This window comes from Molothrus ater, chromosome 24 (assembly GCF_012460135.2).
Source record: "Molothrus ater isolate BHLD 08-10-18 breed brown headed cowbird chromosome 24, BPBGC_Mater_1.1, whole genome shotgun sequence".
Classification (NCBI taxonomy): Eukaryota; Metazoa; Chordata; class Aves; order Passeriformes; family Icteridae; genus Molothrus; species Molothrus ater.
This window is the reverse complement of record NC_050501.2, coordinates 2,851,930-2,875,740: the sequence shown is the minus strand read 5'-3', so window position 1 is coordinate 2,875,740 and position 23,811 is coordinate 2,851,930. Positions and strand designations below refer to the sequence as shown.

Genomic DNA, 23,811 nt, shown 5'->3' with positions numbered 1-23,811 from the left:
AGAGGGATTCTCCTGCTCTAAAATTTCAGAAGTTCCTGATCAATAACCAAGTATCGCAGATCCACCTTGACTATTTTATTTGAATGAGACCAAAAGCTTATGGTTTCCCTTTAGTACAAGTGATTTTTTTTCTCCCTACTCTACACATTTTATCAACTAATACATGCTCAACAAAACTGCTCTGGGTTTCAAAGAACAATTTAAGCCAATAGACTACAACAGCTTCCTTCAAGCTCTAAGTTAACAGAAGCTCTAACTTCTTTTTGTTGTTGTTTTAGAAAAAACAGGAACACAGCGTGGTACACTCTTTCTATAAGGCTCTGAGCTACTCCCATAGGTCATGAATGACAGAATTCCACTGCCAACCTCCACCTTACAAGCAATCCTTAATCACACACGTACTCCACCTCAAGCCATGCATGATCAAAGATTGCTGATGACAGATTTCTAGGAGAGGTCCTTGCTGTTCTATGGGTGGGCCACCAGCACTTTTGGATAACAATTAATTCTTGCTGACAATACATTCACTCAGTAGGGTCTGGGGGTCAAATGTTTTTGAGAGGTTTAAGACATTTTGCTCAGCACTTCACATTTCTTTCTCTCCTAGCCTTATAATAAGAGTGCCCTCGGTATTTTTTTCTGTGTAGTTCAAATTATAGAAATGGGCTTAATGTCCAAACATAGAAGGGACAAAAAGTGGTCAGGTTTTTATACAGAGTCACCAAAATCATGCGGTGATCTTCTACTTTGAGTTTATTTTGGAAAGGTTTAAGCAATGCAGTTGTCATTCTTTAATAATCAGACTACAGAAGCTGAGATTTAAAAGTAAACAATTGCTAGAAAACACTTTGAAAAAATGCAAGCTATGTTGAATGAAATAGTAAAATTTTAAGTTGAGTTTAGTAAACTGACTTGTTAATAAAGTGAAATTAAGTATATAATAACACAGTAGCTGTAAAGTATTTTGCTCGAGTTTTGGAACTGCTAGGAATCTGGTAACTTGCTTCTCAAGTCAAACACCTTATCAATACAGACATTTAAGCAACTGCTATAAATGAGTGATCAAATGATTATTAAAACTCCATTTCATGGCTCCTCCTCCAATGCCAGCAGGACACCCATAAAAGCTGAATATTGGTGTGCAAGTTGAAATCCATTTTTAACATATTATAGAGGATTTTTTGCTAAGTTATATTGAAGAAACAATCAAAAGAAATGCACGAGAGTAAATTTAAATTTATTTTTAAACTAGATGTGAAAATTGTGCTGAGAAATTCTTCCTTTGAGTCAGGCATGGTAGTTTTCCACTGTACTACAGTATCTTTGCTTGATAATTTTTTCCATAATTTCATTAAGTTCTTCAAGTTCAGCACACACCACTATTCAAGTAAGCTGTAGCACACCTTATCTATGGATTAAATAAAAGTACTGCTGCAAATTTAAAAGGTGAATTTGAGTAGCCATAAACCATGTAAATCAAAGAACTTGGTATATCTTGCAAATATAAACTTCTACTGAGTTTAACTATTATGGTTTTCAATTATAAAAATTAATAGCTCACTCCACATATTTAATAAAACTACTAGTAGAAATGATGATTCAGGGAAAAGTAAATACAAGATGCAACCTTACAGTTCTTGAGGAAGACAATTTGAACATTTTTGTTTCTCAGCTCCTTTGTAACCACTATAACTGAGGTGTTTAACTTCCTCCCCACTCCCCCCACAGCACCTACTAGCACCTCACCTCTCCTAGCTCACATGTGCAATCTGGGAACACTACCTTCTTCCAAGATGGAGAGGACTTCAAATATGACTCCAATTAAGCTCCTTGTACTAGATTCCCCTTTACAATGAATACTGAAAAGCCAATACTTATTGGGACTACAGGGTTCTGCTCAGCACTACAAGAGCTGTAGAACTACCAGAAAGTCATTCAGATAGGGCAGCAAAAATTTGTTTTAGAACAGAATTACAAACCACATCCTTATCACAAGCAAAAGCCTGAAGTATATAATCAGGCAAAGCCCTCTGAGTTCACTGCTCAGGTAAGAAACAGAGAGGACATGATTTGGCTCCATTAAATTTATGAAGTGGGGGAAAAAAAAAACCCAGACCCCAACATAATAGATATTGATTTTTTTTAAAAGCACTTTTAAACTACTTCTGACCAATTCTATTAATTGGAAGAGGCTGACATGGGCAAACCCATTTCTGAGAAGCAGATAGACATCTTCAATTCAGGTCACAACTCAAACCCTGCAATCCCATTCCAGATCCACAGCAGTGTGGGGAGGCTCATCTTACTGGGGATATTCTGACATAACACACTTGAGACACCAGACAGGAATAGAAGACAAAGGGAGGAGTATGACCACTGAAGTTTAACTTCCTCAATAGTCTGTGTTTGGAATGCTGTAAATCAAGTATGAGCAATGTATTGGATTTGGATATTTAGAGGTCCGGCAATAGTTTTCTTTAGAGAAAGTATAAATCCGTTTGTTTCTCTCTTTTCTTGAGAAGCAAATGTTCTTCATTGTGGTACAGAATGGCTTAGATGCAACACAAGAGTAATGTCATGATTTGCCAGTTAAAATTGACATCTGGGAATGTCCAAGACAAGGGTCAAAGCAACACATAATATAATGTAGCTAGCAATGCCCTCAAAAGATAAAGTCTTAAACTTTTTAACAGCCTTTATTTTAAGGCAGGAGAATTCTAAGGCAAATTGTTCATCATGGCAGAACATCAAATTAAAATGTCAAGATAGAAATAAGCAGAATCTGGAGAGTATGTTCGTGTTATCCGTAGCAAGAAATTAATTTAGTGTGCCATAGCACCCAAGCTGTAATTCTCATTCCTAGTCAAATATTATTTGAGATTAGATTAAGATGCTTGAGATCAAAATAATTTCCCTGTGTGTCTGTAGGCTTAATTATACAATAAGGCTGGATCCTACCAGAACAGCCTCCACAGGGACTCCACAGGACATCACCAAAGGAACAAAATTAACACCATTGTAGGATCTGCTTCCTTCTCCACATTACATTACAGGACTAGATTTAAATTAGATCTCTGTGAATGCTTGGATACAATTCAACACTTTTAAATAGGAAAAAAAGTTTCAAAATTAGATGCTGATAAATTATTGAACAGCAATTAACAGTGAGTGCCTTTTGGGCTGTCTGTAATTTCTCCTACTTTTCAGTCTGATGTCCACAGTGCTACATGTTGGAAAGCACAGGAAATTTTGCACGAATTTGATCACTCACATAGGCAGTTATACTTTGAAAACAATATTTTTCACAAGAATTACCAATGAAATAATGTTTTAGGACACAATTGAATTTGAAATAGGTAATGTTTTGAATAGATTTTTGAGTTTTATTGAAATCTTACATGAACAAGAAATTGGAAATACAATCACATCAAGGAACAAATTGCCACGGCTTTGACGTTTTAAGCCAAACAAATTTTGTAGGGCAGATTTTCAAAAAGGTGTGAAGTTATAACAATTTAAAAACACAGTTATCCTACTTCTAGGAATGCAAAACATACAATCATGTTATTTTCAATACAAGAAAACTTAATTTGTTGTAATTTCTTAAAACTACTAAGACAAAGCACTAGCTTTTACTTTTATGTACAGCATACTCCTATGTAGTCTATCCCAAATCCAAAAAAAAAAAAAAAAAAAGAAGAAACTGTCCAAAACCAGAGGTTCTGCAAAATCATGATTGAACAGTGTGCCATTCCTGCTTTTAAACTGCTAAAGTGAAGCCTAAAATGATAAAAGCACTGAGACCCCATAAGGAGTTCAGGAATTCTGCAAGCCCAGTAATGTCCAAGTGCGTTTATGAAAAAAGAAAACTAAGAGACTCGAGTATATACACAATAGAGTGATTCTTCAGCCCAATACAAATGGCAGCCAATCGCTACTGAAGGATGAAACATTAAGCCAATTTTTTTTTTTTTTTGAAAGATGTAGAGCTATAGCCAATTCTATATTTCCAATATTCTCAATCCCTCCTCACTTGTCTACTTCCACTGTTGCCCATAAGTATCCTGATAAAATTCCTGGTTGTCATTATTGTAACCATAGTTACCGGCATAGTCACCACCTTGCTGGAGCGGCTGCTGAGCGATGGGTTGGGAGCCCCAATTCTGCTGGTTGTTGGTCTGCCGGCGCTTGGAATCAGGCTGGTTGTACCCATCTGCCTTTCTCTTGCCTCCTACGTTGCCCCCACGGTTGCCCCTGGCTCCACGAGCACCGCGTCCTCTCTGCTGCTGCGCGGGGCCCCCTCTCCCCCCCCTGGCTCCTCTCGGCGGTCCCATGGGTGCCCCCCTCTGTGAGTAGCCAGCTCTACCTCTTGGTGGTGGTGCTCCCCGCCCCCTAGGTGGTGGAGGGGCACCTCTCCCACCCCTTCCTCCTCCTCCTCTTCCTCTTATAGCATAGCCATCATCATAGCCGTAATAGGGATCTTCATAGCCACCACGGTAGTCATGATAGTCATAGCCATAGTAATCATCATAATAATCTTCATAGCCATAGTAATCTGGGGGATAGCCATATCCACCTCTTCCTCCACGGCCTCGGCCTCTAATAGGAGGTGGCATGCGAGGCGGAGGGTAGTAATAATAATCTTCATACCTAGTAAAGAGAAAGAAGCACAGAATTATTTATCTCCAAAAGCAACTCAAAATACAGTATAGATCTGCCTTTGTTAATTAACAATATGCAACGTGGAGAGAAGTCAAGTCAAGTCATTCAGGTTGTTCTAGACCAGCCCCTGTTGCACAGCACAACTGCAGAGTGCAGCAATAGCAGGTGTGAGGGTGACACTCACGCAGTGCTCCGGGAGGCCTGTCTGGCAGCCTGACGTTCTTTCCTTTTCTTATCCGGTGGCTTTGCTAATACTATTTCAATTTCTTCCCCTTCTATCTCTTTCCCATTCATTTCATTCATAGCCTGTACAAAAATTAAAAGAAAAAGAACTAAAAATTTTTTTCCATTCAAAGGGAACTAAAACTTACTGCAAGAAACCAGACAGCTGGGCTGCTCCAGGCTGAGCTCTGCCATGTGCTTTGCTTTGTGCTACATAAACAGAATGTTACACATCACTTTTCCAAGTCCCACTTTATTCACCAGTTACAGGGAAGCAGCATTTTTTTTATATCATAAGATAAAAAAGAGGGTTAAAACATATTAAGAATTATTTTTATGAAGTCAGATATAGCACCATCAGTTTTTATGTTCCTGTATCTCCTAGAAACCTTTCAGAAATAAAGAAGTTTTCACTAGTCTCACTGACATAAACACTCACTGGAGAAAGAATTGTTATGCTTGTGGTTCCCAGGTAGCTGAATGTGAGTCAAGTGACTGAGAAAATGAAGTAGTTCTGAGGACACAATACTTGAGGAGAAAAAAACACAGAAGATTACTGAAACTTGGTGATCTCATCAAGCAAGCCCTGAATCCTCCAGAAAATTAATGTGCAATTTTTTACTATCAAATGTGCCCACAAAGAGAACTTAATACACAAACTACAATTAGGATTAGACCCCCCAGTTCCTCACCTGGAGTTATCTGCTTTGCATTAAACTTTTTTGGGTATTAATATTTGCATTAATGAAGACTTGTGTCTGTACACCTACATGCCTCAAAGACATGAGAAATTGTGGCAATTTATTTCCACATTATTATTGATGAAAATCAGTAAATGCTAGAATCAGTGATCCAGTTCTATGCATTTCACACATAAATACCATAACTTCATTGAAAGCCAAACACATCCACACACAGAAATATCTCACAAAGCTCATAAGCCAATGTAGTGGCCATGAAGCAGCCACATGGGCCAGGCGTGGTGGTTTCCAGGTTGAGATGAACGTTAGTGATGCATTTGATCTGTCTTTTCCTCAGCTGCTACAAGTTTCCAGTTGCTGAAATCCAACAGAGCATTTAGCAGGTAATTGTACTTGGAAAGGGCTGGAGAGTGTTTACAGACATCCTACAGAAAACCAAAATCCAGAGGTGTTGCTGACCTACCCCTTGTTTCAACAATTCCTTGTCCTCCCTCAGACATGGTCTAAACCTCTCCAAATCAACCTCAGCCTTGCTAAGTAAGTGATATTCATCTTAAAGCCATAATCAAGAGTATTCTAAAACCTAATCTCCTGTGCAGTAAAATCCCAAGCAATTAAATGGCTATAAAATCATTAATAAGAAGATCAAGTACAGAGCCTTTGAACTGTCCATGTAGCCACATACACCACATGCAATACATTTGCTTCAAGACTCCCAAATTCAAAAAAACACTTCCTACTCTCCTTCTTCCCCCATCAATTATGGATTTAAAAGACAGATGGAGTAATTTCTACAGAATTCAATATACTGAATCACAGTCAGCAGATATTAATGAACTTCTCAACAGCTCATGGACACAAAGGAAGAGAACTCAAACTTACAATAATGATCTCCAATATTTAACAAGTCATGGAGAAGAAACCTTGGGCAGACACAGAGTTAAAACCAGGTAATGCTTAAAGAGTTGCCAACACCACTCTCCTGTCCTTCACAAAGCATTTTTTAATTACCTCCCCATTTCTATTTGATACTCTGTCACTCCAAAACTACACACAGCCTTTAAACAGGGGTCTTTGAGAGACAACTGATACCTTCTGCCAGTGTTTCCTCAGTAAAATTGTCTAGGCTGACCTTTTTTTTTTCCTCTTCTCTAGACTCTCCTGCATTGCTCTACACCTCTTTTCCAGTCTACTTGTTAACTTGCTACAGTTTTGTCCTTTCAAGTTTCACATCCTCCTAGCTACTGAAAATCATAGGAACAAAATTATTAGCATTGAAATTCTCCCAATGGGAACCTTATTCAATGGGCTCTACAGTTTGTCTTACCGAGGTATTTACTGTAAAGAAATTTCTTAAAACCATTCATAAAAAATAAAGTGCTCTCACCAACTTAACCAAGAATAATTAACCTACCTTCACTGCTGCACCTCTGTCCTCAAAATGAACAAATGCATAATCCTTCAACTTCTTTACTCTTTCCAGCTTTCCAAATTCAGAAAAGGATTTCTCAAGAATTTCTTCTGTCACAGTAGTGGCCAAGTTTCTTACAAATAAAACTTTAACCTGGTGAAAAAATGAGAACAAAGCTGTAATCTTTAAAAGTCAAACCTCAAAAGAAACAACTAACTAGAAATTATTCCCTTTTTTGTTGCATTAAGAAATTTGGGTAACTTTACTAATTCTGAATCTGTTTAAAAAAAAAAAATTGCCTCATAGTTACCTGTATGAAGTTTCTACAACTTCTTTCACAGTTCCCTTCCATAACCAGAAGAATATCCAACTTTGATTTTCTGCTTCTGGGATGCCACAAATCCCAGCAAAATTTTAGTAACAGACCTCAAGGACAGCAAGGAGTTACCCCAAAACACTGGGATAAAATGCACATAATCATTCCCTACTCTGAACTTCACCTTTATCTCACTCTGGAAAAATAGTTTTACACAATACCTACCTGGTATGGATTACAGCTAAAGCAGGAAATGCACAGCCTGATGTGTCAATGCAGCAGGATAACCCTGCACAGGACTAGCTCAGATGTTCCCAGCAGTTAGGAACAGCACATTTCCAACATTGCCAATGGCAACTCATCCACAGTGCTCAGACCAGCTTGCACAGCTTAGGGTGAAAATGCCCCCTATTGCTTTTGTGCCTCAAAACTAGCCTTGCTCAGCTGCAACAAATCTTGGTCACTGTGGCATAAAGAAATTCCTCCCAAAGCACAAGAGCACCCAGAGAAGTCCTCACTGACCTTTGCCATCACTTCTGGATCAGGTTCCTCTACTGGATCAGCCCATTCCACTGTAACAACATTTCCCCAGACTTTTACTTTGCCACTCATCAGGCGGCGGCGAGCTTGTGCTGCTGACTTGTGATCCTCGTATTCCAAGAAGCAGAATCCTCGATTCTTCTTTTTATCATCAGGTTGATGATACAAAATTACATCCACCAAACCCTCTGAAAAACATATCTTTAGTACTGAGCTTCAAAAGGAAAGTAAAAATCTAGAGTCTACCTTAAAATGCCTTCACTCATGTTTTGTAGTGAATTTGAAGTTTACACCTGAAAGGGAGTGGGAGCACAAGAAAAGCAAAACAAATAGATATTCATCCAATTTACCCAGAAACATGTCACCTAGCAATTAAAATTCCTCAGAATAGCTCTGCAAAACATCAACCTCAGCAACTCACACAGTCTAAGTTTTCTATACTTTTGAAATCACTTTTACATCTTTGAGAGACAGCCAGCACTAACACATGACCTCTCCCCTGCCTCCTGCAGAACCTAGAAGGAACATCTTCCACATCTCTCCAAAAAGAGGAGAGAGAACTAAATGAATATTCACCTTCTGTTTTCACCACTTCCCTGAAGTATTTATAAATAGCAATCCTAAAAAAGAAGCAGGAGGTTAAAGCTCTCCTACAGGAACAAGAGCAAGTGACTCAATCTCTTATCTAAGGCAGCAGCACCCTTTCACTGATGAGCTGACTTCTCTTCTTCCTACTTGCTGCACATACTGGAGAATGCTGAAAAACTGGGACAAAAAAATTAATCTGTTATTAACTATTTCTCTAGTAATATTCCCTCCAAACCAATTTAGTACTCCCTCCTCCCCTTCACTACTCAGGAATACATTTGCTTCAGGCTCCACAAAAAACTTCTCCATGTTGACAGCAGAACCTCCTGTAGATCCAGTAACAAATACAGAGCCTTCAACAGAAAGTTAGAACAGGGAACAGAATTGGAGCCTTCAGTTTCTTCAGAGTTCATGTGTGCTGGTTTCTGAGTTCATTCGAGCAGTTTCCATCTCTAACTGTAAAGTTACATCATCATTCATGTAACAATCACTAAAACAAACACGAGTCCCTTTACACTCCACCTTCAGATGTAGTACATACATAACATTTCTAACAAAGTCAAACTTGGAATCCAACTTGAAAATTGTTTAAATGATACCTGAACACATCTGTCAAACAGCCAGACCTACAAAGCAGAGACTAAATGGTATTCTGGGACTCATGAAGTCTTACCTGTGACTTTACCAAACTCTTCCAGTATGTTTTCCTTAGTTTTGTTCTTTGGAATTGACCCAACAAATAACCTGTTGTTTGCCACGGAGATGCATACTCCAAGGTGCTTGCCAGGACGGATTTCATAGTTGTCACACTGAAAAAAACAAAGCCACTATTTGTTTTATCCACAATACTACGCATAAAAATATTCCCAAACCATAAACTCAGGGATTTTCTTCATCATCTACTACTTTTATATATAGCATACTGAATTGGCATTGCAAGAGAATTCTTAGAGCAGCTGGTTTTGTGTCAGCATTCACTTGGAAGAACAGTGCCAAGCTTAGGATCTCCACAGACTTCAGAAGTTTTGTTGAATGGAAAGCTACAAAAAAACCTGCAGTAACAGGAACAACATGGGACCATATACAAATTGCATTGCATAAATTTATTCACCTACTGTTTATCTCAGACTTGAAAGATCTTTCTAGCAACTGGTTACTGCTTCCTCTGCTGTCAGTCAACTGCTGCTGCTGTTATCAGTAAGCAAATACACTGTATTAAAGATACTGGCAGTTTTTCCTCTTTCCTTTGAACACTGAGAGGGTTTGCCAAGACAATCAACAGTCTGAATAAGTCTGTGACCTGGCTTCTACCCCACCCACAACAGCAGAATTTTTTTGACTTTGTATATGATAGGATTAAAAAATTTTACCATCAAGATTTAAAAATTCCATTAATAAAAAATCTAGTGCACTGCTTCATGCCTGTACCCACAGCTGGACTGCTCTGAAAACAAAGACTCCAACAGGCCTTTAAAGGTACAAGAATTCAACCTTTAACAAAAACAATTCAAGACAGACATGGTCTTTGTTTTAATCAGGATTAAAGCTGGAATCAAGCAGGCTCCTATCAATCACCCAAGTACTCTGATCAGCCACAGTAAGGTACAGCAGGTAACAGTCTTAGAAGTATCTGTATTTACTAATGAAATCAGGAGGCAATTTTTAAGAAAGTAAAATTTTGAGTCTGTCAATGGATGCTTTGAAGACGTCATTACTTAAGAAATTACCAACATGTTTGCTGTTTGCTTTGTCTTGACCTGTCTGGAAGAAAGTGAACTCACCAGTTTGACTGCTTCTTGTGCTGCATCTTTACTACAAAAGGTAATGAAAGCATAACCTCTGTTCTGACCAGAAAGAGGATCCATCATGAGACGCAGATCCCAAATTGGACCAGCCTTCTCAAAGAGCGGTACCAACTCATCTTCATAAAGGTCTCGGGGAATTTTACCAACAAAAACCTAAAAAGGAAGAGGACACTTGAAACAAAGCTTTTTCAGAAATACAAGCTTCTTTTTAACACTTGGAAATTCCTGGGAAAGGAAGAACAAAGCAGATGAAACAGCAGAGCAGAATCATTGCAGTCACCAGTGCAGCCTTCAGAGCAGCTGCTGTCACTGCATGTCCCAAGTGCTCTAATCCTCCTGCCATTTGTGTGAGGTTTTACACACAGAAAACCTGAGTTTGTTATTTACAGTGAAGAGGCTATGAATTTCCCCTGCTGAAGAGATAAATGGTTCTTACCTGGTTTAAATTTTGGCAGTTAAAAACTAAGACCTTACAGGCTATCTAGTTGGGTATCATATGTTAAAGCAGGCCAAGCACTTCCTTGCTCTTGCAGTATTTTCAAATCACTCTGTAAATTACCCTTCCTTGGAAAGCTACAGAGATGGAAAAATTATTTAATAATAATAATAATTTCCTTTTAATTGTGTGATGCACGTTTTCCACTTTTAATATACACTGTAGTCTTATTTCTTGTCTGCATTTGTTTTACCAACAGAATCTTTAATATTTACTTAAGCAAAACTGTGAATTCTTGTGGTTTTGTTGCATACAATTAACTTGGGTAAAGTTTTGTTAAGGTTGATATCTTTAGCTGAGGTCTCCCTAGAAAGATCCCCCCAGCTGTTTAATCACTGCAGCTCTCCTCCAAAGTCTCAAAACCTCCTCCTTGTTAGTACAAACAAAACATTCCAAACACCCATTAAGATAAAAATAAATTTATTTTAACTTCAAATATTTTTTGTAGGAAAAAAAGCCATGAGTCAACATTTTCCTTCTCAGGAAGGCCTTGCCATAATTGTATCTCACACTGAAGGCATGGCAGAATTTCAGAACTAAAGACACTCAGCATGCCCGTAAGAAGCACCGATATAACAAACTCATGAGGAGAATATGAAAAACATGGAACAAGGCAGAACTTCTAGATACTTCATGTTACACATATATTCCTGAAATTCAGTTTCCAGAACATTTCTTAAAAGCTTAGCCCCTCTAAGTTCAATGTGAATGTTGACTGAACATTACTTATTGGGGAGAAAGGAACTGATTCATCACACACAAGTGAAAGTTTAATGGCAGAGCCTAAAGGTTTTTTCACCATCTCCCTAGAAAGCTCAAGGTATTCCTCTAGATAGATATCTACATTGTCATTACTTCTAGAACACTTAATTCTAGCTCATTTGCAGCTTTTAAAGACAAAACCTCAATTAGCATAGAGCACACAGACCTAAGCAGAGCTTGAGAAGTTATAAACATCAGTTCTTATCTTTCAGTGCAAGGACTCATTCTAATTATCTACCACCAGCACTAATTTATTTTTCCTTCATGGAATATGAATGTTCCCTTCAGAAATCATCCTTACTGTGATACTTCTTGACATCTTCTTGACAATAAACACAAGAGCTTCAGCAGCTCAAAGAATGGAAAACTTATCTATAAACTGAAAGACATCAATAGACTGAATGTTTTCTCCAATCTAGTCTGGTGGTTTATAGAAAAATCTCTGAAAAAACTCCTGTATCACATCTGCAGCAATGTGACACAGTATTTAAGTGTTGAGCATGTATTACAAAACACCCTGCTAGGGACTAGAACCTTGTAGAAAAGCTAAGTGAAGAAATACCCAGTTCAAGCATTTTCATAATCAAACCTAAGTTTGCTCACAGCTTGCTAGGAAGATGCACAGGTTCAGTCACAACCATAAATTTCCAAATAATTGCTCACAGACTAGACTTCGTCCTTTGGAAGAAAAAAAAAAATAGTCCTTGAAACTCTTCCAATTATCTTTTAACTTTAAAAAGAACAGGTTTTTAGTATATTCCACTTCTTTTTTCTCCACTTTAACCTGTCTTCCTGTCTTTTGCAGAATACTGAGGAGTATGAAAGATTGATTAAGACACACATGGGAGATTATTTTCCTCTACAATACATTAACCTTATTTTCAAGTATTTCCTATTTAGCAGTTTGCATAAGTATGCAAAGCAATGATCAGATTAGTCTGTATGTACCAACCTCTGTTCCAATGCCAGGCTGAACACCAGAATACACAGTATCTGGAGGAGGACCCCCATATTTCCTCTGTCCTGTAGTTACATCCAAAGTGTAACCAGTCCGCTCTAGCAAAGCCTGGGGAAAAAAAAAATCAGACTACTTACAGGAAGGAGGGCAGTGGGTTAAATATACAGAACAAAAATCATTCCTAGACAAGCAATTCTTTATCTGCTCCTTGCCACACTTGCTAAGGTAGAGATGAAGAGATAGAACCTCCAAAAAACCCTGTTGTTTTGTGGCTTTAAAAAGCTTTCATAAACAGCAGCATTTGTTTTATATTACAAGGTTGCTGGAAAGAACTTGTTTGCCTTTTCCCTTATTTTCCATTTCATATGTAGCACCCCAAGAAGTGCAGAGCACTGGGCAACTGAGACAATTCTCAAACAGGTCTCAATGTTTTATAGGGATTAAATTTTGGTAACTGTGATCAGAAAGAGCTGCATTTCCAACAAGCCTTCTCTACAGAATCTCTACCATGCAGGCCCTTTAAAGCATAGTGTGAATACACTTATCCAGGTGGTATTGATGCTCTTTGAGTTCATATTCAGTGCATGTACAAGTAATATATCAGCTAGTACAGAATAACCAGTATTTCCAAGTGTTACCTTAATCTTTGCTTCATCTGGTCCCTTCGTTGATTCCTGTACTTTGCTGCCTTGTTTCTCTCTTTGCCTGTAGGTCTTCATAACTCCACATAAAAATGCACTTTTGTTCTGTAGATACAATTTACAAAATGATTCAATTGTGTGTATGACAAGCCCTGGGAATCCACTGAATCTTACACTCCATACCATGAAGTCACTACTTCAAGTCAATGAAATAAATGTCAAAAGAATCCTTCAGGAAAATACAATAATTAATTGAACAAACTTGTCAGATTGAAAAAGTCATCAGATTCCAAACAGCATTTTAACCTATTTTCTCAATTGCACACGTGTTTTTATTATCTGGGAGGTTTTGCTTTGTGCTCAAATACCTACACATTTAAGGCAATTTTTAACAGACTCGTTATTTGGGTTTGAAATCTAATACAGCGACATCAGTGAATTTCTAAGTTACAACTCTCCTGCCAGCGGTGCCAGAACCCAATGTACACTGATGTGCTCACACCCCTGGGGCTCTCACCTTACCTGGACATGCGACAGGTCACTTTCTTTAAATTGCTGTAATACAGAGAGGGCTCCTTCTTCATTAAATTCCCTAAGAGCATCAATTGCTCTTTCATCAAGATCGACATAAGCTACCAAGCCTAAAAGTTAAAGATAAAGAAGTTACAGATTTCTATTGAATTTCATACAAACTAAGAACTATGCAATTTGCTTTTAAAGCCAAAAAGTTACATTCCATAGCAACAGAATTATACATTTAATTATATATTCCTACACAAGTATATGAAAGAATATGAGTACAATGAAAAAGTTAAATTAAAATGTATATACCTAAGCACTAACTGACTGCAAGATTATATCCCATGTGTAACAGTTTTCTAGCATTCAGGAATGCAATCTGCTGCATAAAAGCAGTATTTACACACCAGGGTCTGAAACAATGAGCTGTGGCTCGCTTTTAATGATTTGAATTTTGTTTGTTTATCCCTCATTTTAAGTTTCGCACTTCCTTCTCTTGAGCTGAGCTGTTTTAGGGTAAACTGGCAGGTGAACATTACAAGTATCCTATTGGATGGGGAAAAGGAACTACCCAACTGATGATCAAATACCTAGGAAGCTCTACCCCGTAAAATATTAGGAAGCAAAAATTATTTGTTCACTCTTTCCTCCAGCTTCAAAAAAGCAGGAGTCAGTGGACTTCATGTGAATCTTAAACAGTGTTTGGGGCTTTTTAAAGTTATTTTGTTGCTCTATGCAGTTCCAAGAGCCAGAATTCAAAAAGGTATTATTTTGAGCCCTGCTATGTACCCAGAAAAGCTAATGTTAATTTTACAGGTACAGACTCCCCCAAGAAACACTGGACCAGTTCTGAAGCATTTCTTTTTAAGGATCTTTACAGGGTTTTGGTTTTTTTTTTTTCCTTTTGTAATGTACTTGCATCAGTTGTGGAGTCAGACATATAGAGTGAGATTTACACTTTTAAAATCATACATCCAAATTTAGGATAAATACTAAAACTCCACACACTTTGCAACAGCTTGCTCTCCAAAATACACAGATTATTTCACTGCTACTTGATTTGGAAAATGCACAGTAGTGCCAAGCCCAAGGACTACATTTCAGAAGTGATCCTGCATATTGGAAGGCACCTGTATCTTTCATAGAAGACTTCAGCAGACCAAAAAAATCGCTAAATTCAACCCCAAATTTGGCTCAAGTGTCTAAAGTAGTTTGCTTCACTGACAAACCCCTCCACAATGCAAACATCTTCAGTGGCAATAATGAAGTGTAAATAAATGTTTTCAGCTTACTCATGCAGTGGAATTATACTTGGTAGTCATGTTCTGGGCTAAAAAGCTTTTAAACTCCTGAAGAACTCCTCACAACACAACCTAACTGCACCACATGTCAGAAGCCCACGAGTTCCTCTGCCCAGGTGTTTACTGACACCTTCTCTCAGACCATCCAGTGCACGTCATGGTGACCCCCAGCTGGAAAGTGCCTCTCTAGAGCCAATCAAAGCTGGCAAAGGCTTGAAGAAAGCTCACTGTGAATGACTTCCAAAAGACATCACCCACATGAGCCAGTTTCACACTGAGGACTGATAGGTATTGGTTTTGAACTGCCTTCACTTGATCAGGGTAATTTGAACTCTTTTCAACAAAAACTGTCATTTTGCCACCCAGGCATTCAAGATAAGCACATAGAGCAGTTCTACTGCTTCTTGTAAATCTGTTCACAGAACACACTCTAAAAAGGAAAAGAAAGCCTCTGTCTATAAGATAAAATAGGGTGGTTATAAAAACAAAATAGGAAAACCTCTGTATATGAAGAAACCTCTTTAGAAGTTGCAGAGACCACTTGCTACCAGCAAGGTGTTACTGGAGTTGCTAGATAGCTTAGTCCTCAACTTTGTTAGTGTCAGGCTGAACATTTCAGGGTAATAACCAACATGGATTAAACTGTCCACTCAGAACTAGAGAGAACAAAAAATCCACAGGCAGACTCAATTCAAATGTAGTCCCAGGCAAGACAAGCTAGTTGCTTCCCTCACTAAGTCACCTCTCCAGCCTTTGAGTGTTTTAGGATCACTGTGACAGTGACAGTAGAAACATAAAAGCAAAATGATGATTTGGACTGAAGAAAAAAAAAAATGTACAGTTTAGTATGTGGAAACATACATCTTCATTTGTGCTCTAGGAAACTAGTGCTCTGTGCCCTAAAGCAACTAAGATATCACATACAACTCCAAGGATGTGTCAAGTAATTAGTCAATGTCAAACCCAATTTGCCTTTAGGGAAATCAAAGTAGCAAAACATTCAGAGCTACACAGATCAAAAACAATGAATTTTTAAATCTTAATCTATAAAAATTTGAAAATGGTATGCCCTCACTTTCATAACCAATCAGAAACAAGAAATGCATATTATACCTGTCTGAAATATTTCATCAAGTCTCTCTGCCACCTTCTGTGGGAGGCCTGCCTCTATCAGTGTCTTGTAGTGTTCTGTGTGAGTTACACTGGAAGTATCCATTGGTTCTTCCTCTTCTTTTAACTGTACCGCATTACCATTCACCTGATTAGCCATTTTATTATGCTGCTGGAAAAAATTCAGGAGCTATATTACAATAAGCCAGAAATAACTAGTTTGTAGGACAATGCATGATTTATCTAAACTAATTTGTATACATGCTGCAAAATCACCTGTATCAAGTTTTATTTAATACTTTTTGGATGCAGCTGGTCTAAGTTTCAAAAGAAAGTACAACCCTTAATACTGTGAAAAATGTACATGGAAGAATTTACATAACTTTTTAAAAATGTACTTCATGTACATAACAATGTCTAAACTCCATCTACTGATTGTCATTAACTGGTTACCATAGCAGCTAGAATGTCTGGGGACACGGCAGCAACATCCTTCAGCAAAGACTCAGAAGATCTAGTGCTAGTTCCATTTCCCATTCCGCTACTTTTAAACCAATCCTTGAAAATGTAGTGAACACGGAACCCTGCAGGGTAGCTTAAGGTATAAAAATGTTAATACTTGTTCCTTGTTAATACTTTTTTCCACTTGCTTGGCTTGTTGCCATGTCTTCCTTCAAACCCAACATGCTGCACAAGACTAGCCACAGGCTTTCTCCCGACGCTGGCAGATCTCAAGGACACAAAGAGAAAATTGCACTTTGATGGACATTGTCATTTGAAGCTCCAACGCAACAGTTTCCATGCTTTCAGTTTCCCTTAAATAGGAGCTGTACAAATCACAGCTACTATTTCAATAATATACACCTTATTGGTTTAAAAGGAAGGCATGACTGCAGCATCTTCGTTTCTTTATATTAATAAAAAGACTTGCTTTCAGAATTAACAAACTGATTCCAAATCCGTGCACTGAAAAATGCACAACTATCTTCTCAGACAATCCCAGTGGGCTTTGCCCAATTCATTAAAGACTGTTTCAATTTCCCAATTAGCCAGCCAGCTGATATTCAGTGCTTTCAAATAAAAAGGCTGACAGAGACAATCCAACTACCCAGCGAGAACACAAGGATGATCAGCTGTTAGGTTCAGAAAGGAAAACGCCTCAGGCTTTACGTGACAGGGCAGAGGTTGATGAGCAGCAGTGAAATGATAACCAGGTAGACAATGCAGCATGGCTGGAGCAATGCAATCAAGTACTGGAATACAGGGATGGAGATGATTCAAGAACAGTTTTTGTAAAAAATGCTGAGGCCTCAAGCTATTTACTAAGCTGCAAAACAAGACTCCAAGCATAAGCACACCTCTACCAGTCCCTTGAACACCCAACCCTTCCAGACTACAGCTCATGAACTGGTGGGAAGATATCCCATAAAGATTTGCAAGCTAGAGCAAGGGAAGAAAAAACCAAATCATTTTTCTTCAGACAGTAATGATTTTACTGAAGCTGTCTTATCTTGAAGGGCAATTTTAGAGACATGTAAAGCAGCCTCACACTGTTCCTGTCAGATGCCACTTCTTTAAGCCATTAGTGTGCAAAAGAAAGGAAGTTTTCCATAGCTACATGGCGTATATATATATATATATACACACACACACATTCTGCTACTTGACAAAGAGAAATTACTTTCTAACCAATTCAGTTTACTTAAAAGCAACTACAGCCTAATTACAGGAAAAAAACAAAAAGCTACCTAAAGGTACAACAATGCTGACCTATCCTTACAGGTATTAACTGTCTAAACACTAATGAACATCAATTTTCTGTAGGTTAGGAACATCACAGAAGGCAAAACTCAGCTACATGTCTGCTTGCTAGGCAGCCTTGGGAAGATCTCAAATTTGAAACAGTGCAGGGCAGAGGGGGTTTAATTACACCAAAAATGCTTTGGGTACAGCACCATTCTCAACCCCTCTTCTCAAAACCTCACAAGCTGAGACACACAATAAAGATATAAAGAGGAGGGTATTTTTGTGTTCACCTTCCTACTGCCTTATAAAATCATTTCATTACACATATACTGTCTTCTCTATACACAGGAGAAAAAAAAAGCCCAAAACCAAACCACAATGAACTGAGAGACTACAGCAACACAAACACAGAAAATTTACTTGAAGCAATTTCTATGACCTTCTGAACTACAAGGGCTTATGGTGACACTCAATGACAATTTTCTGATAATCCAGAGTAGCTTCCAAGTGTCACATATCCAAAAGTTGAACACTGTTTTCAGTGTTGCCTATAAGTGAACAAAAGGCTGACGAGCTATGCTGTGCCCAGGCAGAAACACCTCCTCTGGAGCAGTGATTCCAACTTCTGACAGGCAAGAAATGCAGCACAAAAAGACATCAGCCTTCACCACCAGCAGGTAGCAGTGGAGCAATATCTAACCCCTAAGAATCAGATTACTGCACAGCACCACAGCTCAAAGGCTTTTTGGCAATGGAAATTAATACTCAGCTTTGGAATTTACTAGCTGTATTGTTTATCTTTGCTTAAGATTTGGTTCATAAAGAATTAAAGTCAAATGCAATGCATGCTCAATTTGGGTTCAGATTTTAGCTATTTCCAGTTACACAAACTTTATTTAAAAGGTTTTCCTAAAGAAATAGACTGTAGAAAATTCCGAAGTGACACAGCTACCAGAATATTCAGTATGTATTTCTTTTCACAGATATAGCAATAGATCCCTTAATGGCTTGGCAAGCTTGGCCTGAAATCTGAGATTAAATTGATTTTTCTCCCCCAACAATCACGAACAAGCAAAATTGCATCTCTTATAACACTGAACTTCCCTCTGAGTTCAGCAGAGCTCCGTGGGTGAAAGCCATGGCTGAGAAAGCCTCTTTAGCTCTCCCTCTAGGTAACATCACTTCGTTGTAGTTAACAAGAAAAATATTTTAAACTAGACTTTATCTAGTAAGTAAAGCACCCAATGACTACTTGACCATTTTTATTCTGCTCTAAAGGATGTTAAAAGCATGGTAAAGAGGAGTGCTAGCTCAGTTTGCATGCGCAGTGTGTCCATGTGACTCAGCCTGTGACAGACCCGCACACACTCAGGTTTGCATCTGCATTAAATATTAAAATAGCTGGAAAACACGGAGACTGCTTGAATTGGAAAGACTTCAAGGGTGGATTATAAGTAAAGAATTCTGGATATAAGTACATATGGGATATGTGTTTGTTTTTAAAACATGCAGAAATGGATGAATTTAGAACAGTGGACACAAAACCATGCTGACCAAATGAGCAGGAGTAATAAATAGACATCAGGGACAATTTTACACAGGCAAGGAGAATTCTCACTGGTGCCCAAGATTCTGCCTACCCTCACACCTCCTAACTGCATACCAGAGGGGTCTTGTTTCAACTTTCACACTGCTGCAAACAATGCCTTGCTGAAGACTGTAAATACTTGATGATAAATAAAAAGCACGGTTTTAGCTGTTCACTAGCTTTCACCCCAAATTCCTGCCTCTCCAGAGTAATTCACAAAGTTACTAGCCCCTTTTTTTAAGCTCTGGTACGACAAGCAGGAAGTTAAAACTATAGGTGCTTCCAGTGTTTCGTAACTTAAATGGCTCAATTAGTTATTTTTCTGGAAAATAAATAAATTAACATAGGTATGGTCCTCAAAGTGTATGGCATCTTGAGAAGAGATACCTGATCACAGCCTGAATCTGACAATCACTGGATAAACAGCCATGATGTTACTATTCCTTTATCTTATACCATGCCTCTAACAGAGGTTGCCACCTACAGACTATCTAAGTATAACTCCATCCAATTAATTATAAATTCAGTCTAGTTAACTCAAAACATGCTTAGGAACAGCTTAATTGAGAAGGAGCAGGAAATTTCTGGCAAAAGGACAATATCTAAAACGACCATAAGGAACTTCAGTGATTATGCACCAATGCTGGTTTTGCTGCTGAAAACTTAAGTTTCATGCAGGAATGGAACTTGTTTAGCTCAGGTGCACAGGAAGCCAAGTAAAGCATAGATAAAAACTCTGCACCCAAGTCATTCAGCCTGCTTATGTTGCTACTCCTAACCAATATATTGTCTCTGTCAAGCAGTTAAGTTAAATCATGTTAAAAATAACACTGAAGGGAGAAGTTTGGGGGACATTTGATTGGCTTTGTTGTTTTAACTGACCACAAGAAAACAAATGCAGTCCCTGTAGTGATGCCTCACAATTCAAGAAGGTTCTTGTCAAGCAAGGAAGATAAATATACAAGTGGGGGGGAATAAGAATTCACATTTCAAGTCTGAACTGGAGTTTTATTAAAACCTCACCTGTTCAGAAACATTTCTGTACAAAGGGGCAGACCCTTTATTCTGTACATGAAGGCACTATAGCCATTTCTTTTATACCTTAGTTTATTGAATCACAGAAAACACATTTTAATAGCTTACTTATGATATGCTAGGTGTTTCTTGGCATGAATTACATGAAACTTCATTTTGAAGTAATCACAGCCTGAAGACCTTTACACAGCAGCCAGGACCTCTCACTAGCTATAAGCCAAAATGCAGCCAGCACCCTTCACTTCTCCAGCTCAGCCTTGCTCACTCCACAACCCCCTGGAAAAATCTGAGAACTTCCAATGTGATGCTAAGCAAGAGACCAGCACAGCCCAGAGAGAAACAAACTCTGCTCAGTACCCACACAACTATGATTGGGAGATGACTTTAGCACAGCAGGTTAGAAATGTGCCCATTAGTGCCACTAAAAAACACTGACTGCACCAAGAACTCCTATGTTTTGCTAACCTAAACCATAAAGTCTGGCCGTGCTCATTTCTCACTGGAGTTGGCTATTCACAGCTCATCTGTGTTGTACTAAACAACACTCTTGGTACTCCAGTTCCAAGCAACAATTCAACAGAAATGAGCTTTGTTCTAAAGAATTTATCCTCAAAGAATTTCACCGGTGTCTGTCTAACAAAGCAGGGAGTATTGGAATTTTTGACTGAACTAGGAACTTGAGTGTCAGCAGGAGACTCAAGTATTATTTTAACAGTGTTCACCTAGACAGAAAAACTGAAAGATAAGGACATGTAATGCTTGTGGGAAATACAATTTCAAGGATGCAAAATTTTCAAGCAGACACTGCTCGTTTGCAAATACTACACTTTGCATAGCTTACAAAAAACTTACACTGAGAGATGCAAAATCTGTTAGATTATTTTTACAAGTGAAAAAACAAAACAAAAAAACTCTGCTAAAGTGCAGTCTCAAAGGAAAAGAAAAAAACAACCAATCAAAAAACCAAAGCACCAGCTTCATGAGCATTAATGTCCTTTGCAGCACCAAGTGCCGGTGGGATCCTTTAGAGCCAAAAACATGGGAAAGGGAAGCCAACACACTGTTTCAAAAAGAGTAGTCCAGCACAGATAAAGTATTTAAGTAGCATGTTCAAATACTGACAGGCAACAAGGCTGCTCAGACCGAGTAAATAAAGTCTTATCTTTAAAGTATTTTCAACAACGATGCATTTAAGCAAAACTTTTCAAGATTCAGCAAAGGCTTTTGACAAAAGTTAATTTAAGAAAAAACAATGTCTTAACAACAAAACTTTGGATAGTTTCCCCTTGAAGTACTGGACAAGCGTTATTCCCTGGCTGGAAGCAGGAAGCGCAGCCCCGAGCGCTGCGGGTGGGTGCAGCTGTCCCTGCCGGCTCCGCCGCATCGTGCGCTGCCTCGGCTCTGAGGGCGCGCTGCGACAGCGACGCATTCGCCGCTGACAGCGTTCTCCCGTGCCCGCGGGCAGAGCGGACCGGGCACAGCCGAGGCTGCTGCGGCTTTAAGAGCCCGGAGGGACCGAGCAGGGACCCGACCCGACCCACAGCCCCGGGAGAGGCGCGTCCCGGCCGCCCGTCACATGCAACCCTGATCCGCACGGCTGGGCGGAGCGGGCCGGCCGCCCCCCAACCCCCACCCGCGGGGCCCGCCCCCGGCCCCTCCCCGGCGCCGCTCCCGCGCCCGCGCCCGCCCGCTTTGCCCGCGGAGCGGCCCCGCGATGGCCCCCGCCCCCCTCCGCTCCGCCGCGCCAGCGCCCCGGGCCCGTCCCCGCCCGCGCCGGGCCTGCCCGCAGCCCGCGCTGCCCGTCCCCTCGCGGGGCCCACGCAGGAGGGCTCGGCGCGGCCGCGGAGCGCCCCTGCCCCGCGGGGCGGCCCCGGCACTCACCGGAGCGGGGCCGGCGCGGCGCAGCTCGGGCCCAAGCAGCGACGGCAAATGGCGCGCGCTCCTCCTTCTCCTCATGGACGGCGGCGCGACCCCGGCAGCACGCGGGGTTTCCCGGAACTGTTTCCAGGGACCGCTGCTTCGCCCACTCAGAAACCCGCGCTCCGGACGGGCAGCCGGCGGAGCCAATGAGATGCGAGAGGCGGGACGCGCCATTCCTCCTGGCGGCCAATGAGCGGGAGGCGCCGTAACCAATCGCGGGGCGCCTTCCACCCGGCGCGCCGGTAGGGCCGGACTGGGAGCATTTAAAGGGGCAGCGCCTCCCGCGGCCCGAACAAAGGGAGCGCGCGGGGCCGCTGCGCTCGGCTCCGCCCCCTCCCCCACCGGGGCGGGACCTGCGCTGAGGGGGCGACGCTGGGGCCGGAGCTGCCCCCGTCCCTGCGCCCCGCGGGGCCTCCGGGACCCCAGCACGGCCCGTCCTCTCCGCGGGGACTCCCGTGCTCTCCGAGCCACGGCTCGTGTGAGCCCCCGGCCCGGGTCTGGCCGCGTTGCCCTCCAGGCCCGAGGCGAGGAGGAGGAGCCGAGCGGCTGCGGGTCAGGCTCATCCCAGGACAGTGGCGTGCGGGGCTCTGCCGCTGCTAATCTGTAATTAATGGGTGATTAAGCCTTACTTGCCTGCTCACCAGATTTTCTTGATGAGGCTCTCGATGAGTGCAGGCTGGACACAACAAATAGATAAGTCAGGGAGAAATCGGCCTGTTGGCAGCGATGGTGTTGGGCTGATTTCACGTGCTTGTCATGCTGTTGCATAACGTGGAAGTCAATGTGTGCTGGCTTGGCTCAGGCTGAATCCCAGAGTGCTGTGTCAAACTAAACCCAGAGAACCTGTGTGTGTTCCTACGGTCACACGAGCTGTGCATCTGAAGTCTGGTGAATAACAGCAGCAGCTCATGTACTCTCAGAGAAGGTTCTTCCAGTACCTTCACCCAAGAATTACTCTCCCTGAAGATGGCATGTACCTGTGTGGTGAATCATGTGTGACGTCCCACCACTGGTAATGTGGGACTTGTGGGAAAAGCAGGATGTGATGCCCAATGTTTCCAAGCCAGAAGCTGGAGAAGGTTGTGCAGATACTGGAGGTGTTCAGTCTGTCTTGCTGAACCTGTCTGGCAGTAGACATGCTGCTTCTCTTGTAGCATTGGCACTGCCTCAGTGACTTCCTGTGGTGCTGTTCACAGGGGTCCCAGGATGAGGGAAGAGATGAGAATATTGCCTCCATGTTTCAGAGGCTGATTTATTATTCTATGATTTATATTATATTAAAAAAAGTGATATATTAAAACTATACTAAAAGAATAGAAGAAAGGATTTCATCAGAAGGCTAGCAAGGAATAAAATAGAATGGAATGATAATAAAATCTTGTGACTGACCAGAGAGTCTGAGACAGCTGGACTGTGATTGACCATTAATTAGAAACAACCACATGAGACAAATCCCAGATGCACCTGTTGCATTCCACAGCAGCAGATAA

The 23,811-nt window shown here is 40.5% G+C and overlaps 1 protein-coding gene across 2 annotated transcripts; it reads right to left on the bottom strand.

Moving 5' to 3' along the window:
* Positions 1–735: 735 nt before the first annotated feature.
* On the bottom strand, positions 736–22,389 carry HNRNPR (heterogeneous nuclear ribonucleoprotein R). 2 transcript variants are annotated; one of them, XM_036396979.1, is made up of 11 exons: positions 22,283–22,389; positions 16,036–16,201; positions 13,625–13,743; positions 13,100–13,207; positions 12,456–12,569; positions 10,222–10,398; positions 9,114–9,249; positions 7,835–8,040; positions 7,000–7,149; positions 4,847–4,968; positions 736–4,650 (listed from the first exon to the last, which is right to left on the bottom strand). In XM_036396979.1, the coding sequence occupies exons 1-11, from the start codon at positions 22,355–22,357 to the stop codon at positions 4,038–4,040; spliced, it is 1,986 nt and encodes a 661-aa protein (XP_036252872.1). In that variant the 5' UTR covers positions 22,358–22,389; the 3' UTR covers positions 736–4,037. The 2 variants fall into 2 exon arrangements, with proteins under 2 accessions (XP_036252872.1, XP_036252871.1); XM_036396978.2 differs by having other exon boundaries at positions 16,036–16,204; positions 22,283–22,362.
* Positions 22,390–23,811: the final 1,422 nt, after the last annotated feature.